The 15,056-nt window shown below is 39.7% G+C and overlaps 1 protein-coding gene across 1 annotated transcript in view; it reads left to right on the top strand.

Annotated features, from left to right (window-relative positions):
- The window catches only part of loxl2a (lysyl oxidase-like 2a), a 57,615-nt gene that overhangs the window by 22,221 nt on the left and 20,338 nt on the right, over positions 1 to 15,056 (top strand). Inside the window, exons 3-6 of the mRNA XM_064968128.1 lie at positions 4,275 to 4,483; positions 9,437 to 9,653; positions 10,943 to 11,126; positions 14,599 to 14,750. Of these exons, the coding sequence (XP_064824200.1) occupies positions 4,275 to 4,483; positions 9,437 to 9,653; positions 10,943 to 11,126; positions 14,599 to 14,750 (762 nt within the window). The remainder of the gene's footprint in view (positions 1 to 4,274; positions 4,484 to 9,436; positions 9,654 to 10,942; positions 11,127 to 14,598; positions 14,751 to 15,056) is intronic.

Genomic DNA, 15,056 nt, shown 5'->3' with positions numbered 1-15,056 from the left:
ACAGACACACACAGATGCGCCCACACACACACACACTCGTTCCAGTCAGTTAGAGTGAAGGCCTAGGAAATAGCAGGGCTGGGGCATATGTGAAAGCAATTTCAAAGAATGTATTTTTTTCTGACTAGGCCATCCGCTACTAAACTGTGGCAGCGTGATTAACATACATTTTCCTATATTTAGTACGGGTTACCTAACGTAGCAGCCGTAAAAATACGCCTGAGTGGAGTCCCCACATCTGTTTCTCAGGGGAAACGGAAGTTAAGTTGAAAATACTGTATCCCTGAAAACCGTGAACACCACGCAGAGAGTGAGTAGGAGTAGACATGCACGTGTTATTCCAATGTGAAGCATGGTCAAGCAGGGGGGAATAAGAGGAAAGTTGTTTCAGGTCTTTTCAATTACTGGAATGACCATGGCCTGCTTCACGCCTGCTTCACGTTCACACAGACACTTACAGACGGACGGGGAACCTGTGGGAGCAAGCTGTACATATAGGGACAAACATTATACTGTACCACAAGAGGAAGATACACTTAGAGTGCATTTGCCATTCTGGTAAAATGCATTGTCTATTGTACAGGACAGGAAACCAAAGTAAGGCCATGAGAGCATAGGACAGCTGGACATACCAAGGTCAGAGGGACACACAAAGGAGGGGGTCAGCCAAATGACCAACGGATGGACTATAGACATAGGACATATATTTTTAGGACAGGAAGATAAGAGACACATAGTCCACTAGTCCTAATAAGGACAGACATACCAAAGAACACACCAAGCTAAACATAAGGGGCCCATAGGATAAGATGGGCATGTATTATTTTTGGGACATGAAGAGGTCCTGTCACCATTATAACTTAACTGAAAGGAGATATGGGCGTTATTGGGCGTGAACAAGCAGGATGCACAGATTGGGATATAATGGTGGCAGATGGACTGAGGGAAGTAACTTAATTTGCATGTGGGATGGACTCATATGTTGTATGTGTATAAATACAGAGCCAGTGCTCTGGAAAAGGATGTGTTCCGCGGACCATCTAGGCTTCTGATATGTTTGTATTAAAAGCCTATATTGAATTCACAAGTTCTTGTAAGTGTTATATTTTGTAGCGATCCTCCACGACAAACCCAGTCAGAAAAACATTCTGCCCTATTACAAATGGCTGCTGTGGAAATGGTTGAGTAATCACTAGGGTATTGTATTAAAAAATCTTAACTTACATGAGGACATGTCCCTTCCACTAGTACCACCATTTCCACATTGAGAAGTCCATTGAACTGGCAATGACAATTTTCTGACGTATTTACAGTACCTTCAGAAACTATTCCTTGATGTTTTCCTGTTTTTCTGTATTTTATTTTCAATAAATTTGCTAAAATGTCTAAAAACATGTTTTCACTTTGTCATTATGGGGTATTGTGTGTATATGGGTGATACTTAAATTAAAAAATAAAATAAAAAGATTTTTAATGCAGGCTGTAACACACCATAATGTGGAATAAGTCAAGGGGTACGAATACTTTCTGAAGGCACTGTAATTGTAAGATTTGTAACTCTTAGGATGAATCATACAAGCCGGCTTGTTAGGCCCCTAGGGGTGAAAGGTCAGTTCAGGAACTCCTTCCCACCCACAAACACATATGTTTTTAGTTATGGCAAATAACTCTCTCATTTTAAGCATTTAACCACAAGGGTGATTCAGTTAATAACTTATTATGGCTGCAGGGGCAGTATTGAGTAGCTTGGATGAAAGGTGCCCAGAGTCAACGGCCTGCTCCTCAGTCCCAGTTGCTAATATATGCATATTATTATTAGTATTGGATATAAAACACTGAAGTTTCTAAAACTGTTTGAATGATGTCTGTGAGTATAACAGAACTCATATGGCAGGCAGAAACCTGAGAAGAAATCCAAACAGGAAGTGGAAAATCTGAGGTTGGTCGATTTTCAACCCAGCCCCTATCGAATATACAGTGGGATATCGATAAAGTTGCACTTCCTAGGGCTTCCACTAGATGTCAACCGTCTTTAGAAACTTGAATGCGGCTTCTACCGTGTTGTGGAGCCGGATGGGAGCTCTTTGAGTCAGTGGTCTGGCAGAAAGCCAGATCCTGGTCACGCGCATTTCTCTACAGACATAGGAATTCTCCAGTTGGAACTTTATTGAAGATTTATGATAACAACATCCTAAAGATTGATTCTATACTTACTTGGACAGGGAACCCCACTGGCTGAATGGATAGGGATAATATATCCGGAGAGAGCCATGATTCCATAAAACAAAGTATGTCACAGTCCCTGATGTCTCTCTGGAAGGAGATCCTCACCCTGAGTTCGTCTATTTTATTGTCCAGGGACTGAACGTTAGCAAGTAATATACTCGGAAGCGGTGGATGGTATGCATGCCGCCTGAGTCTGACTAGGGCCACACTCCTTCTACCTCTTCTATGGTGTCTGCGTTTTGGTGCAGCCCCCAAAATAAATAGAGCTGCCTCGAAGTTTTAAACAAAGTATCCAGGTCAGGGAAGTCAAATTTTTGCTTGAATTTCTGGTGAATGACCACAGATCTTTCCAGCTGTAGGTAATAATACAAGAAACGTTCTGAGGAAATAACTTAAGAAATAACAGAAATAAATACATAAAAATGCTTCTAAAAACAGGGTGACCATGTCTGTCAGTGAAATCATGTAAATCTTGTGATTTATAAAGGTCAGTAGTTTTGAGACATTAGTGTCTGAAACTTCCCAAAATTAAGTTCCCATATTTGATAAGCATGATTTCTACATTCGGACCCCTTTCGTGCAGTCAAACGATCAAATCGCCCTCTAGTGGCCTCATGGGTGGAATATTATTAATATTTTTCATAATTTATTTGATGAGACAGTTTTAAGTTAGAGAGAATCCTTGCCCACTTTGCGGCTAGAACCTCCGAGTCCTTTCAAGGCCCTCTGCCCATGACCACATGACCGCACTCACCCTGCTTTGCTCTGCTGTTCTGATGGAAACTCAGTCATACTGTGACTATCGTGATTACATTTATGAAAGACTGTCTTCTCTCTCCTTTCTCGCCACTGTGGTCAGTAGTCGGGTGACCTGTGTCTCTGATTCAGTCATGTCTTTCCCTCCACCGCTACATTGGTGTTGAGGGGATCCGAACATTCCCCGATGCTGACACCAGGAAATATACTCCCATTTTCATTAAAAGCTAATGTACCTGGATTCTGGCTTCACACAGAAATGTTGGACTGACTTTCTCCAGGGGTGAGATGACTGGGTTGTTGGAGAAAAGGCTGAGCTCAGCATTCATGGCGTAGCAAAGCAGTTGTTAAAGGGTTGGCACTCATCACTTCGTGTCCCCACAATACACATTACAGCCCAGCCAGGAGTTAGACTGTGGGTCTATGGCTGTAGGGGGCTGAACAGTCAGAGGTCTATAACATGGATGCGTGAGGGAGCATAGAGCAGTCTTCACATCCAACCTAGAGGTCAAAGGTGAAGACTCCGCTCTCCTTTAAGGGTCCTCAGGAGAGACAGAGGATAATTGAGGACCATGACCCCCCTACTGACCTGTTGGGTTTATAGACCCATTGTATAGGGTTAGGGTTAACATTGACCGGAGGTAGGAGAGGACCACACTCAGCCTGCCTCAGCCTTCAGGCAACAGCTTTTGTTTTTACTGTTATTGTAGCTTGGTGAAAGGGGCAAGTAATTCTTAATTTTTGCCATGTTCAATCAAGATAGCATAAAAGCGTGACTTTTTACGTGTTTTTGCAGCACCACCTCTTGGTATTTTACTGATTGATTATGATTGAGAGAAGATCAATGAATTTAATTATTGATTATGCACATGTCATTCTCCTCGTCCAATCACTCATATTATCAATGTCTTATTTACTTTCTCAAAAGTTGCATAATATAGGCCTACGGGAACAGAAACTTCACCAATATTTGTATATAATAGATTGATGATGTGTGTGGTTAAAGGTTATCTCCATGTTGAGAAGTCCATCTGTTGATGTATGTTCCTTCACCCTGAACTCACTTCTCTGGTCACGTTGCTGACAGAGCAAAACAAATTCCAGATATTGATATAGGGTTAACTAAAGCAGTGCAGTTTTAAGGCAAATATGCTCTCAAAAATGAAGAAGGGCTCCATACTATGTCCTGAAGTAAATCAAATTTGTTTCATTGATAATCTTCACGTGAAATAATAACTGATTGAATTTGACTGTGGATGATCCAGGGTCTATGTATATCACTTTATCTGCAGAGTCTGAATGTCCAGATAGAAGAGGTGCGTATCCGGGCTATCTACTCCCAGCGTAAGAGGGTCCCCATCACAGAGGGCTACCTGGAGGTGAAGGACGGGGGGAAGTGGAGACAGATCTGTGACGAAGAGTGGACAGAGATGAACAACAGGGTCATCTGTGGGATGTACGGCTTTCCTGGAGAGAAAGGATACAACACTAAAGTCTACAAGTAAGCTTTACTGTTACTAGTTCATTACTGTGGACTTACTCATTCAGCCTTACTATTACTAGAACATTACTGTGGACTAACTCATTCAGCCTTACTATTACTAGAACATTACCGTGGACTAACTCATTCAGCCTTAATATTACTAGACCATTACCGTGGACTAACTCATTCAGCCTTAATATTACTAGTACATTACTGTGGACTAACTCATTCAGCCTTACTATTACTAGAACATTACCGTGGACTAACTCATTCAGCCTTAATATTACTAGTACATTACTGTGGACTAACTCATTCAGCCTTACTATTACTAGAACATTACTGTGGACTAACTCATTCAGCTTTACTGTTTACTAGTTCATTACTGTGGACTAACTCATTCAGCCTTAATATTACTAGAACATTACTGTGGACTAACTCATTCTGCCTTAATATTACTAGTACATTACCGTGGACTAACTCATTCAGCCTTACTATTACTAGAACATTACTGTGGACTAACTCATTCAGCTTTACTGTTACTAGTTCATTACTGTGGACTAACTCATTCAGCCTTAATATTACTAGTACATTACTGTGGACTAACTCATTCAGCCTTACTATTACTAGAACATTACTGTGGACTAACTCATTCAGCCTTAATATTACTAGTACATTACCGTGGACTAACTCATTCAGCCTTACTATTACTAGAACATTACTGTAGACTAACTCTATTCAGCCTTAATATTACTAGAACATTACTGTGGACTAACTCATTCAGCCTTAATATTACTAGAACATTACTATGGACTAACTCATTCAGCCTTACTATTACTAGAACATTACTGTAGACTAACTCTATTCAGCCTTAATATTACTAGAACATTACTGTGGACTAACTCATTCAGCCTTAATATTACTAGAACATTACTGTGGACTAACTCATTCAGCCTTACTATTACTAGTTCATTACTGTGGACTAACTCATTCAGCCTTAATATTACTAGAACATTACTGTGGACTAACTCATTCAGCCTTAATATTACTAGAACATTACTATGGACTAACTCATTCAGCTTTACTGTTACTAGTTCATTACTGTGGACTAACTCATTCAGCCTTACTATTACTAGAACATTACTGTGGACTAACTCATTCAGCTTTACTGTTACTAGAACATTACTGTGGACTAACTCATTCAGCTTTACTGTTACTAGTTCATTACTGTGGACTAACTCATTCAGCCTTACTATTACTAGAACATTACTATGGACTAACTCATTCAGCCTTACTATTACTAGAACATTACTGTGGACTAACTCATTCAGCCTTAATATTACTAGAACATTACTATGGACTAACTCATTCAGCTTTACTGTTACTAGTTCATTACTGTGGACTAACTCATTCAGCCTTACTATTACTAGAACATTACTGTGGACTAACTCATTCAGCTTTACTGTTACTAGTTCATTACTGTGGACTAACTCATTCAGCCTTAATATTACTAGTACATTACTGTGGACTAACTCATTCAGCCTTAATATTACTAGTACATTATTGTGGACTAACTCATTCAGCTTTACTGTTACTAGTTCATTACTGTAGACTAACTCTATTCAGCCTTACTATTACTAGTACATTACTGTGGACTAACTCATTCAGCCTTAATATTACTAGAACATTACTGTGGACTAACTCATTCAGCCTTAATATTACTAGAACATTACTGTGGAATAACTCATTCAGCCTTACTATTACTAGAACATTACTGTAGACTAACTCATTCAGCCTTAATATTACTAGAACATTACTGTGGACTAACTCATTCAGCCTTACTATTACTAGAACATTACTGTGGACTAACTCATTCAGCCTTACTATTACTAGTTCATTACTGTGGACTAACTCATTCAGCCTTAATATTACTAGAACATTACTGTGGACTAACTCATTCAGCCTTAATATTACTAGAACATTACTATGGACTAACTCATTCAGCTTTACTGTTACTAGTTCATTACTGTGGACTAACTCATTCAGCCTTACTATTACTAGAACATTACTGTGGACTAACTCATTCAGCCTTAATATTACTAGAACATTACTATGGACTAACTCATTCAGCTTTACTGTTACTAGTTCATTACTGTGGACTAACTCATTCAGCCTTACTATTACTAGAACATTACTGTGGACTAACTCATTCAGCCTTACTATTACTAGTTCATTACTGTGGACTAACTCATTCAGCCTTAATATTACTAGAACATTACTGTGGACTAACTCATTCAGCCTTAATATTACTAGAACATTACTATGGACTAACTCATTCAGCCTTACTATTACTAGAACATTACTATGGACTAACTCATTCAGCCTTACTATTACTAGAACATTACTGTGGAGTAACTCATTCAGCCTTAATATTACTAGAACATTACTATGGACTAACTCATTCAGCTTTACTGTTACTAGTTCATTACTGTGGACTAACTCATTCAGCCTTACTATTACTAGAACATTACTGTGGACTAACTCATTCAGCTTTACTGTTACTAGTTCATTACTGTGGACTAACTCATTCAGCCTTAATATTACTAGTACATTACTGTGGACTAACTCATTCAGCCTTAATATTACTAGTACATTATTGTGGACTAACTCATTCAGCTTTACTGTTACTAGTTCATTACTGTAGACTAACTCTATTCAGCTTTACTGTTACTAGAACATTACTGTGGACTAACTCATTCAGCTTTACTGTTACTAGTTCATTACTGTGGACTAACTCATTCAGCCTTACTATTACTAGAACATTACTATGGACTAACTCATTCAGCCTTACTATTACTAGAACATTACTGTGGACTAACTCATTCAGCCTTAATATTACTAGAACATTACTATGGACTAACTCATTCAGCTTTACTGTTACTAGTTCATTACTGTGGACTAACTCATTCAGCCTTACTATTACTAGAACATTACTGTGGACTAACTCATTCAGCTTTACTGTTACTAGTTCATTACTGTGGACTAACTCATTCAGCCTTAATATTACTAGTACATTACTGTGGACTAACTCATTCAGCCTTAATATTACTAGTACATTATTGTGGACTAACTCATTCAGCTTTACTGTTACTAGTTCATTACTGTAGACTAACTCTATTCAGCCTTACTATTACTAGTACATTACTGTGGACTAACTCATTCAGCCTTAATATTACTAGAACATTACTGTGGACTAACTCATTCAGCCTTAATATTACTAGAACATTACTGTGGAATAACTCATTCAGCCTTACTATTACTAGAACATTACTGTAGACTAACTCATTCAGCCTTAATATTACTAGAACATTACTGTGGACTAACTCATTCAGCCTTACTATTACTAGAACATTACTGTGGACTAACTCATTCAGCCTTACTATTACTAGTTCATTACTGTGGACTAACTCATTCAGCCTTAATATTACTAGAACATTACTGTGGACTAACTCATTCAGCCTTAATATTACTAGAACATTACTATGGACTAACTCATTCAGCTTTACTGTTACTAGTTCATTACTGTGGACTAACTCATTCAGCCTTACTATTACTAGAACATTACTGTGGACTAACTCATTCAGCTTTACTGTTACTAGAACATTACTGTGGACTAACTCATTCAGCTTTACTGTTACTAGTTCATTACTGTGGACTAACTCATTCAGCCTTACTATTACTAGAACATTACTATGGACTAACTCATTCAGCCTTACTATTACTAGAACATTACTGTGGACTAACTCATTCAGCCTTAATATTACTAGAACATTACTATGGACTAACTCATTCAGCTTTACTGTTACTAGTTCATTACTGTGGACTAACTCATTCAGCCTTACTATTACTAGAACATTACTGTGGACTAACTCATTCAGCTTTACTGTTACTAGTTCATTACTGTGGACTAACTCATTCAGCCTTAATATTACTAGTACATTACTGTGGACTAACTCATTCAGCCTTAATATTACTAGTACATTATTGTGGACTAACTCATTCAGCTTTACTGTTACTAGTTCATTACTGTAGACTAACTCTATTCAGCCTTACTATTACTAGTACATTACTGTGGACTAACTCATTCAGCCTTAATATTACTAGAACATTACTGTGGACTAACTCATTCAGCCTTAATATTACTAGAACATTACTGTGGAATAACTCATTCAGCCTTACTATTACTAGAACATTACTGTAGACTAACTCATTCAGCCTTAATATTACTAGAACATTACTGTGGACTAACTCATTCAGCCTTACTATTACTAGAACATTACTGTGGACTAACTCATTCAGCCTTAATATTACTAGAACATTACTGTGGACTAACTCATTCAGCCTTACTATTACTAGTACATTACTGTGGACTAACTCATTCAGCTTTACTATTACTAGTACATTACTATGGACTCACTCCTTCAGCTGTGGACTTCTGAGTTCCTTCATCTTTTACAGGCTATGAGAGCAGGAGTCAGGAGGGTCAGCTTGTAAATGTTAATTTTAGCACTCCTCGCCTCCATCAACCCGCCAGACAAGATGATTATACTCATTATTAACACGGTTGAGTTAACCTAAAATGTGCTGTACAGTAGGGTTAGCCAATTCCAGAAGCCATTCTACTTTCAGCACAAAATGCAGATGGGCACAACCTTGCTCTTAAAACCGTCAATAAATAAAAGTCTAAAACTCCCAAGTTGAACTGGACAACATATTTATTCAGGAAGGGTAGGGTAATATTTCTGTAAGTGTTTTATGTATTATAAAAAGCAAGGTTGTTTGTATAATGTTTACTCATCAGGTATTGTAGAGAAGATCATGTTTTCACAGCAGGCTAAAATGAGAAAATAACCATTTTAATTAAGTGCACTTCAACAAAATCCAAATCATCTCAATTCAAAGTCTTGTTCTCAGGCTGCTGGCCAAGCGGAGGAAGAAGAACTACTGGGACTTCGGGGTGAACTGCACAGGGAACGAGGCCAGCCTGCATGGCTGTAAGCTGGGCCCCAAGGTGGAGCTGAAGGGGAACGCCACCTGTGAGAAGGGGATGCCCGTGGTGGTGAGCTGTGTTCCAGGACGGGTATTTGCTCCCAGCTATACCCAGGGCTTCAGCAAGGCCTACAGGGTGGAGGTAGGTTGAATCATCTGGAACGAGAGAGAGCTTATGATATGATAGAGATGTGAATACTACAGTTTGAGCTGTATTGAAATTGAAAGCATTCAGAAGAGGAGAAAATTATGAAGAACAAGACCCTAGGAAAGTCCTGAGTTGTTAAAGACATGCTTCGGAACTTTGGCGACTACTTTGGGATGGATGTGTCAATGTGTTGTTCATTTGTGCATAATCTATGAATAGAATTAGCCATGAAATCCCTAGTTTGAAAGCAAATATTTTTCTGGAAGCTGTGCTGTGCCATTTTCCCAAAATTTTCCCCCACGTGGGCCAGTCCCCTAACAATTCGAGTTCAAGCCAATGAGCTAGAGGTCTTCACGAATTCACCTGTACCCGAATACCTGAGACCCAATCGGTTCCGGATCCAGAATTCTAAATAATGTCACGTCACAGGTGATATGATTGTCACGGGTCTCGGGTATGTGTAATTTTAAGTGACTTGTCCGGAAAGGCCCATACCAATCCAAACATAACTGCTTCAATAGAGAGAAATGTTATAATTTATGCTGCTGCTCTTGCTTTTTACGAGTGTGGGGCGTGTAGTTTGTTGTTGTTGGCAAAAGTTAGGAAATATCTAATCAATGGAAGATGGAATTAAAATGACAGAATAAAAATTTAAAGGAGAATGATAGGCTACAATGACCAAGAGCCAACATTTGGGCTGCTACTTAATATTCTGAATGGAGTTTGTTATTTGTAACTGTAAGATGAGAAAGTGCATGCACTGCAGCCTCGTGTCAGCATTAATGTCGTTCGGTTTCCTCTGTCCAGAAGCTCTCCATGTTTTGTTTCATGTCCGTTATTTATTAAATGTTTACTCCCTGTGCTTGCTTCTCGTCTCCCAGCATCCTTACACTCTTCTTAGATTTCTCCAAACATGGCTACATTCTGTTTACAAGTGATTAAACTCAGAGACCCAAGCTGTAGAACACTGTGTTGGAACACTTTACTAATGAGTCATGAGCTCTGGACTAAAGACAGAATAGATACAGTACACTGATCTCAAACCCCCTCTTTCGCTCATAATAAGTCATAATTAGCCCAAAATGTATGAAACAATACAATATTGTTTGTCTTTGTGGTTCTACTAACAAAATCGATATCGCCTGCTACAGTAAAGAATACATACAGATGTCTCAAAGTAAATGTCTCATTGGACCTATTCAAAACAGTATGTCAACTGAATGTGAACTATTGTTTCTCAGTAACGGTAGGCCTAACTGTTGTACCATGAATAATTTCCGCAGCAACCCGTGGTGCGTCTGAGAGGTGGGGCCAACACAGGAGACGGGCGAGTGGAGGTGCTGAAGAACGGCGAATGGGGCACCGTCTGTGATGACAGCTGGAACCTAAAGGCAGCGTCCGTGGTGTGTCGAGAACTGGGCTTCGGGAGTGCAAAGGAGGCCCTCGCTGGAGGCAGGCTGGGACAAGGTAGGTCTTCTCTCTCTCTGTGCTTGCCAGGTAAATGCCTTCTACATGCCAACCAAGTACATTCACCAACTGTAATGGAATATGGAATAATTGATTTATAGTCATCCGGTAAGTCTCAGACCAACCACCTCAGACAGCTCTGAGGTGGTTAATGTTGGTGGGATTTGGAGGATGATGGAGGCAACAGGGAAAAGAGCCTCAGATCCACAAAGTCCCTTCCACCAGGTGGCTGATGAGATATGTTGGCACGACTGCCATATTGCATCTCCATCCCAAAGCCCTTGCTTGGAAGTGTACTTCGCGAGACTGCCAGGAACCTTGCCCTCATCCAGGCCAAGGTGGTGAGACATGGTAGTGATGACACCATAAGCCTCTTTGATCTCTGCACCAGACAGGATGCTCTTGCCAGCATACTTGGGGTCCAACATGTACGCTGCGGCGTGTATGGGCTTCAGGTAGAAGTCTTCACGCCTTTTTATTTCTTTCAGGACTGCAGTTTCCTCTGCTTGGACCAACATTGAAGTGGGCAGGGCAGTACATATTTCTTCTCTTACATCTGCAAGCAGAGTCTGAACATCAGACAGGATGTTTGTCTCTCTCAATCTGTGCAATGGCTACTGCTATAGGTTTCAGGAGTTTCTGGCTGCTTACCACTCTCTCCCAAAATATATCATCCAGGAGGATCCTCTTGATGGGGCTGTCCATATCGGCAGACTGTGATATGGCCATTTGTTGAGAGACTCCTTCCTCTCCAAGAGACTGTCAAACATGATGACACCACCCCCCCCCCACGGGTATTGCTGGGCAGCTTCAATGTGGTGCTCTTATTCTTCTCACTTTGCTTGGTTAGGTAGATTGCTGCAATAACTTGAGGACCCTTCACATACATAACCATTTCCTTGGCTCTCATGTAGAGTGTATCCATTGTTTTCAGTGCCATGATGTCCTTGAGGAGCAGATTCAATGCATGAGCAGCACAGCCAATGGGTGTGATGTGATGGTAGGACTCCTCCACTTTCGACCAAGCAGACTTCATGTTCGCTGCATTTTCTGTCACCAGTGCAAATACATTCTGTGGTCCAAGGTTATTGATGACTGCCTTCAGCTCATCTGCAATGTAGAGACCGGTGTGTCTGTTGTCCCTTGTGTCTGTGCTCTTGTAGAATACTGGTTGAGGGGTGGAGATGATGTAGTTAATTATTCCTTGCCCATGAACATTCAACCACCCACGAGAGATGATTGCAATACAGTCTGCTTTCTCTATGATTTGCTTGACCTTCACTTGAACTCTGTTGAACTCTGCATCCAGCAAACAAGTAGATAAAGCATGTCTGGTTGGAGGGGTGTATGCTGGGCGAAGAACATTCAGAAATGTCTTCCAATACACATTTCCTGTGAGCATCAGAGGTGAACCAGTTGCATACACAGCTCGAGCAAGACATTCATTAGCATTTCTCTGTCTATGTTCCTCCATTGAGTAAAACAAAACATGAGCTGTTGCTATCGATAAGGTGTCTGATTTTCACCTCGAATAGAAGTAGAGGGAGTTTTGTCAGAGGTTGCTTGTTGTGAGCACTGAGGGAACTTTATGCACTTGGCCAGATGATTCTGCATCTTTGTTGCATTCTTCACATATGATTTGGCACAGTATTTGCAAATGTACACATCTTTTCCTTCTACATTAGCTGCAGTGAAATGGCTCCACACATCAGATAGTACCCATGGCATTTTCCTGTAAAGATTATAAAATAATTGTATAAAACAATACAATTCCATGTACGGATAAATAGTTAAGCAGTTAGATTAAAACAACTCCTTTGTAAGATAAATGTTTTAAAATGAAACATGTATGGAAACAGGTGAATTAACACTCTTCAGTTAGCAGGCTCAAGCAAGCTAAAACCCACATGGTAGCAAAAACTAACTAGCAGAAATTGTTAACAAGTTCAAAATGATTTAAATACACTTTGCTGTAGGCTACTATTTACTAGTTAACAAATAATCTTGTATGTCATATAAAATATATTCACCCCACCCAGTATTGTAATCAAAACTTACCAGAAAGCATGTCGACCTTGGCTCATACAGTGTAGTAGGGCTCAAAAGCATCTCATTCGAGTGCAAGATCTTGATAATCAGCTGTACATATGTGATGGAAGAGTGCACTGCACATGTGATGGAAGAATGCACTGTGCATGCAAAGGGTTGCAATTCCATTGAATTGGGGATAGTTTAACCAAAATATGCCACAAGACCTATAATTGCCTTATGTGTATCCCACAAAAAAGGTTAATTGTTAAGCTAACTTTTTTTGATGAATTTAAAAGCAAACTTCCCCAAATTCCTGGGCTTAACTTCCCATGGAAAATTTCAGGAAAAAGCCCGGAAATATTCAAGGAAAGTTTCCGACCTTTTGCAACCCTAGTTAAGATACAGAAATAAACTGCATTTTACACCTGCATTTTTAGCTCAAAGTAATTAATGTTAACAATATCAAGTAGGAATATCATGTAATTTCTCTGGAGTCCAGAGCATGCAGAATCATAAGACCAACTGGGTAGCCCTTTTCTTCCTCACAAATAGTGTAATTCATTTGCCAGAATATGTGACATCTTGATCCCATAATATTGAAGGCAATGCGATGTTACAGCTACAGTATCTTTAGACATACAACCAGTAGCCACCCAAAATATGAAAATGATCAATCAAATTATTCTGGCAAAGATGCCTCCATAGTATTTTTCTAAACTGTATTCTTTGTGGATAATATAAATGTAGGCCTAATCTGTTTTTGTTAGGCAAAACAGGAGAAAGGGAAGCAAGTGTTTTCTGGTCACTAATCTGGATATGCGCCCCCTTTGCACACCAATGCTGATGACCAGTCATTGGTCAATAATCAAGACCCGTAACACATTTTGGAAGGCATATTTCGGTTTAAATCATTCAGTGTGCAATTGACTAGGTATCCCCTTTCCCTTCCCTTTCCCATGCTGCGGCTACTCTCTCTGGCTTTGTGGAGAGTAATCCATGGAGACTCTGTGCCACAAAATGAGTGACAAAACATTACAAAACCTGGCCAGATAAGTCCATAGTCTTGAGGCTCCAAGTCTCAAGATATTTTATTTAATATCAAGTTGAGTCTCAAGTCATCAAATTTGTCAAGTCATGTGACTCGAGTCCACACCTCTGGAGAGAACAGTTCAATGTTCCCAAGAGCCCTACTCGAATGGGTCAGAGTTGTCCTAAAAGTGTGATTGTACCCCTGTTACACATCATTGCCATGCATTTAAACATAGTTGGCTGGTTTCCCAGATACAGATTAAGCCTAGTCCTGAACTAAAAAGCTCTTTCAATGGAGAATCTCCATTCTGTCTGTCTCCTGGGGTATTGAAAGCATAGAGATACATATTTAATTCTATGATTGAGAGAGTGGGATGGAGCTGACTCCAGGTGTGTCTTCTCTCCTCTGTAGGAATGGGCCCAGTCCATATGAATGAGGTGGAGTGCTCTGGCTTTGAGAAGTCCCTCACAGAGTGTTACTTCAACAGAGATGCCCTGGGCTGCAGTCACGAGGAGGACGCTGCGGTTAGATGTAATGTTCCTGCCATGGGCGTCCAGAACAAAGTGAGTAGGCCTAGTAAATGCCCACCGCTCATTGGTATTACTCATATAGTACTTGTGTATTACTCATATATAACTAGTATATAAGTCTATTGCCAACTGTGCCAAATGAAAATGAACAAATACACTAAATGTTTGTTTGTCATCTGTGGATGTGCAAAGTTTAGTTGTTGCGATTCCATCCTTGATGCCAACAACAAATTTTAGCCAAACTATTTTCATAGTAGAAGAAATGCTTCTAAAAATACTTTAGATAAAGCATTTCACAGCCAAAGAGAGAATTTATGACAAATATTTTCTGTTTTCTCA

This window comes from Oncorhynchus masou, chromosome 6 (genome assembly GCF_036934945.1).
Source record: "Oncorhynchus masou masou isolate Uvic2021 chromosome 6, UVic_Omas_1.1, whole genome shotgun sequence".
Lineage (NCBI taxonomy): Eukaryota > Metazoa > Chordata > Actinopteri > Salmoniformes > Salmonidae > Oncorhynchus > Oncorhynchus masou.
This window is presented reverse-complemented; position numbering and strand designations above follow the sequence as displayed.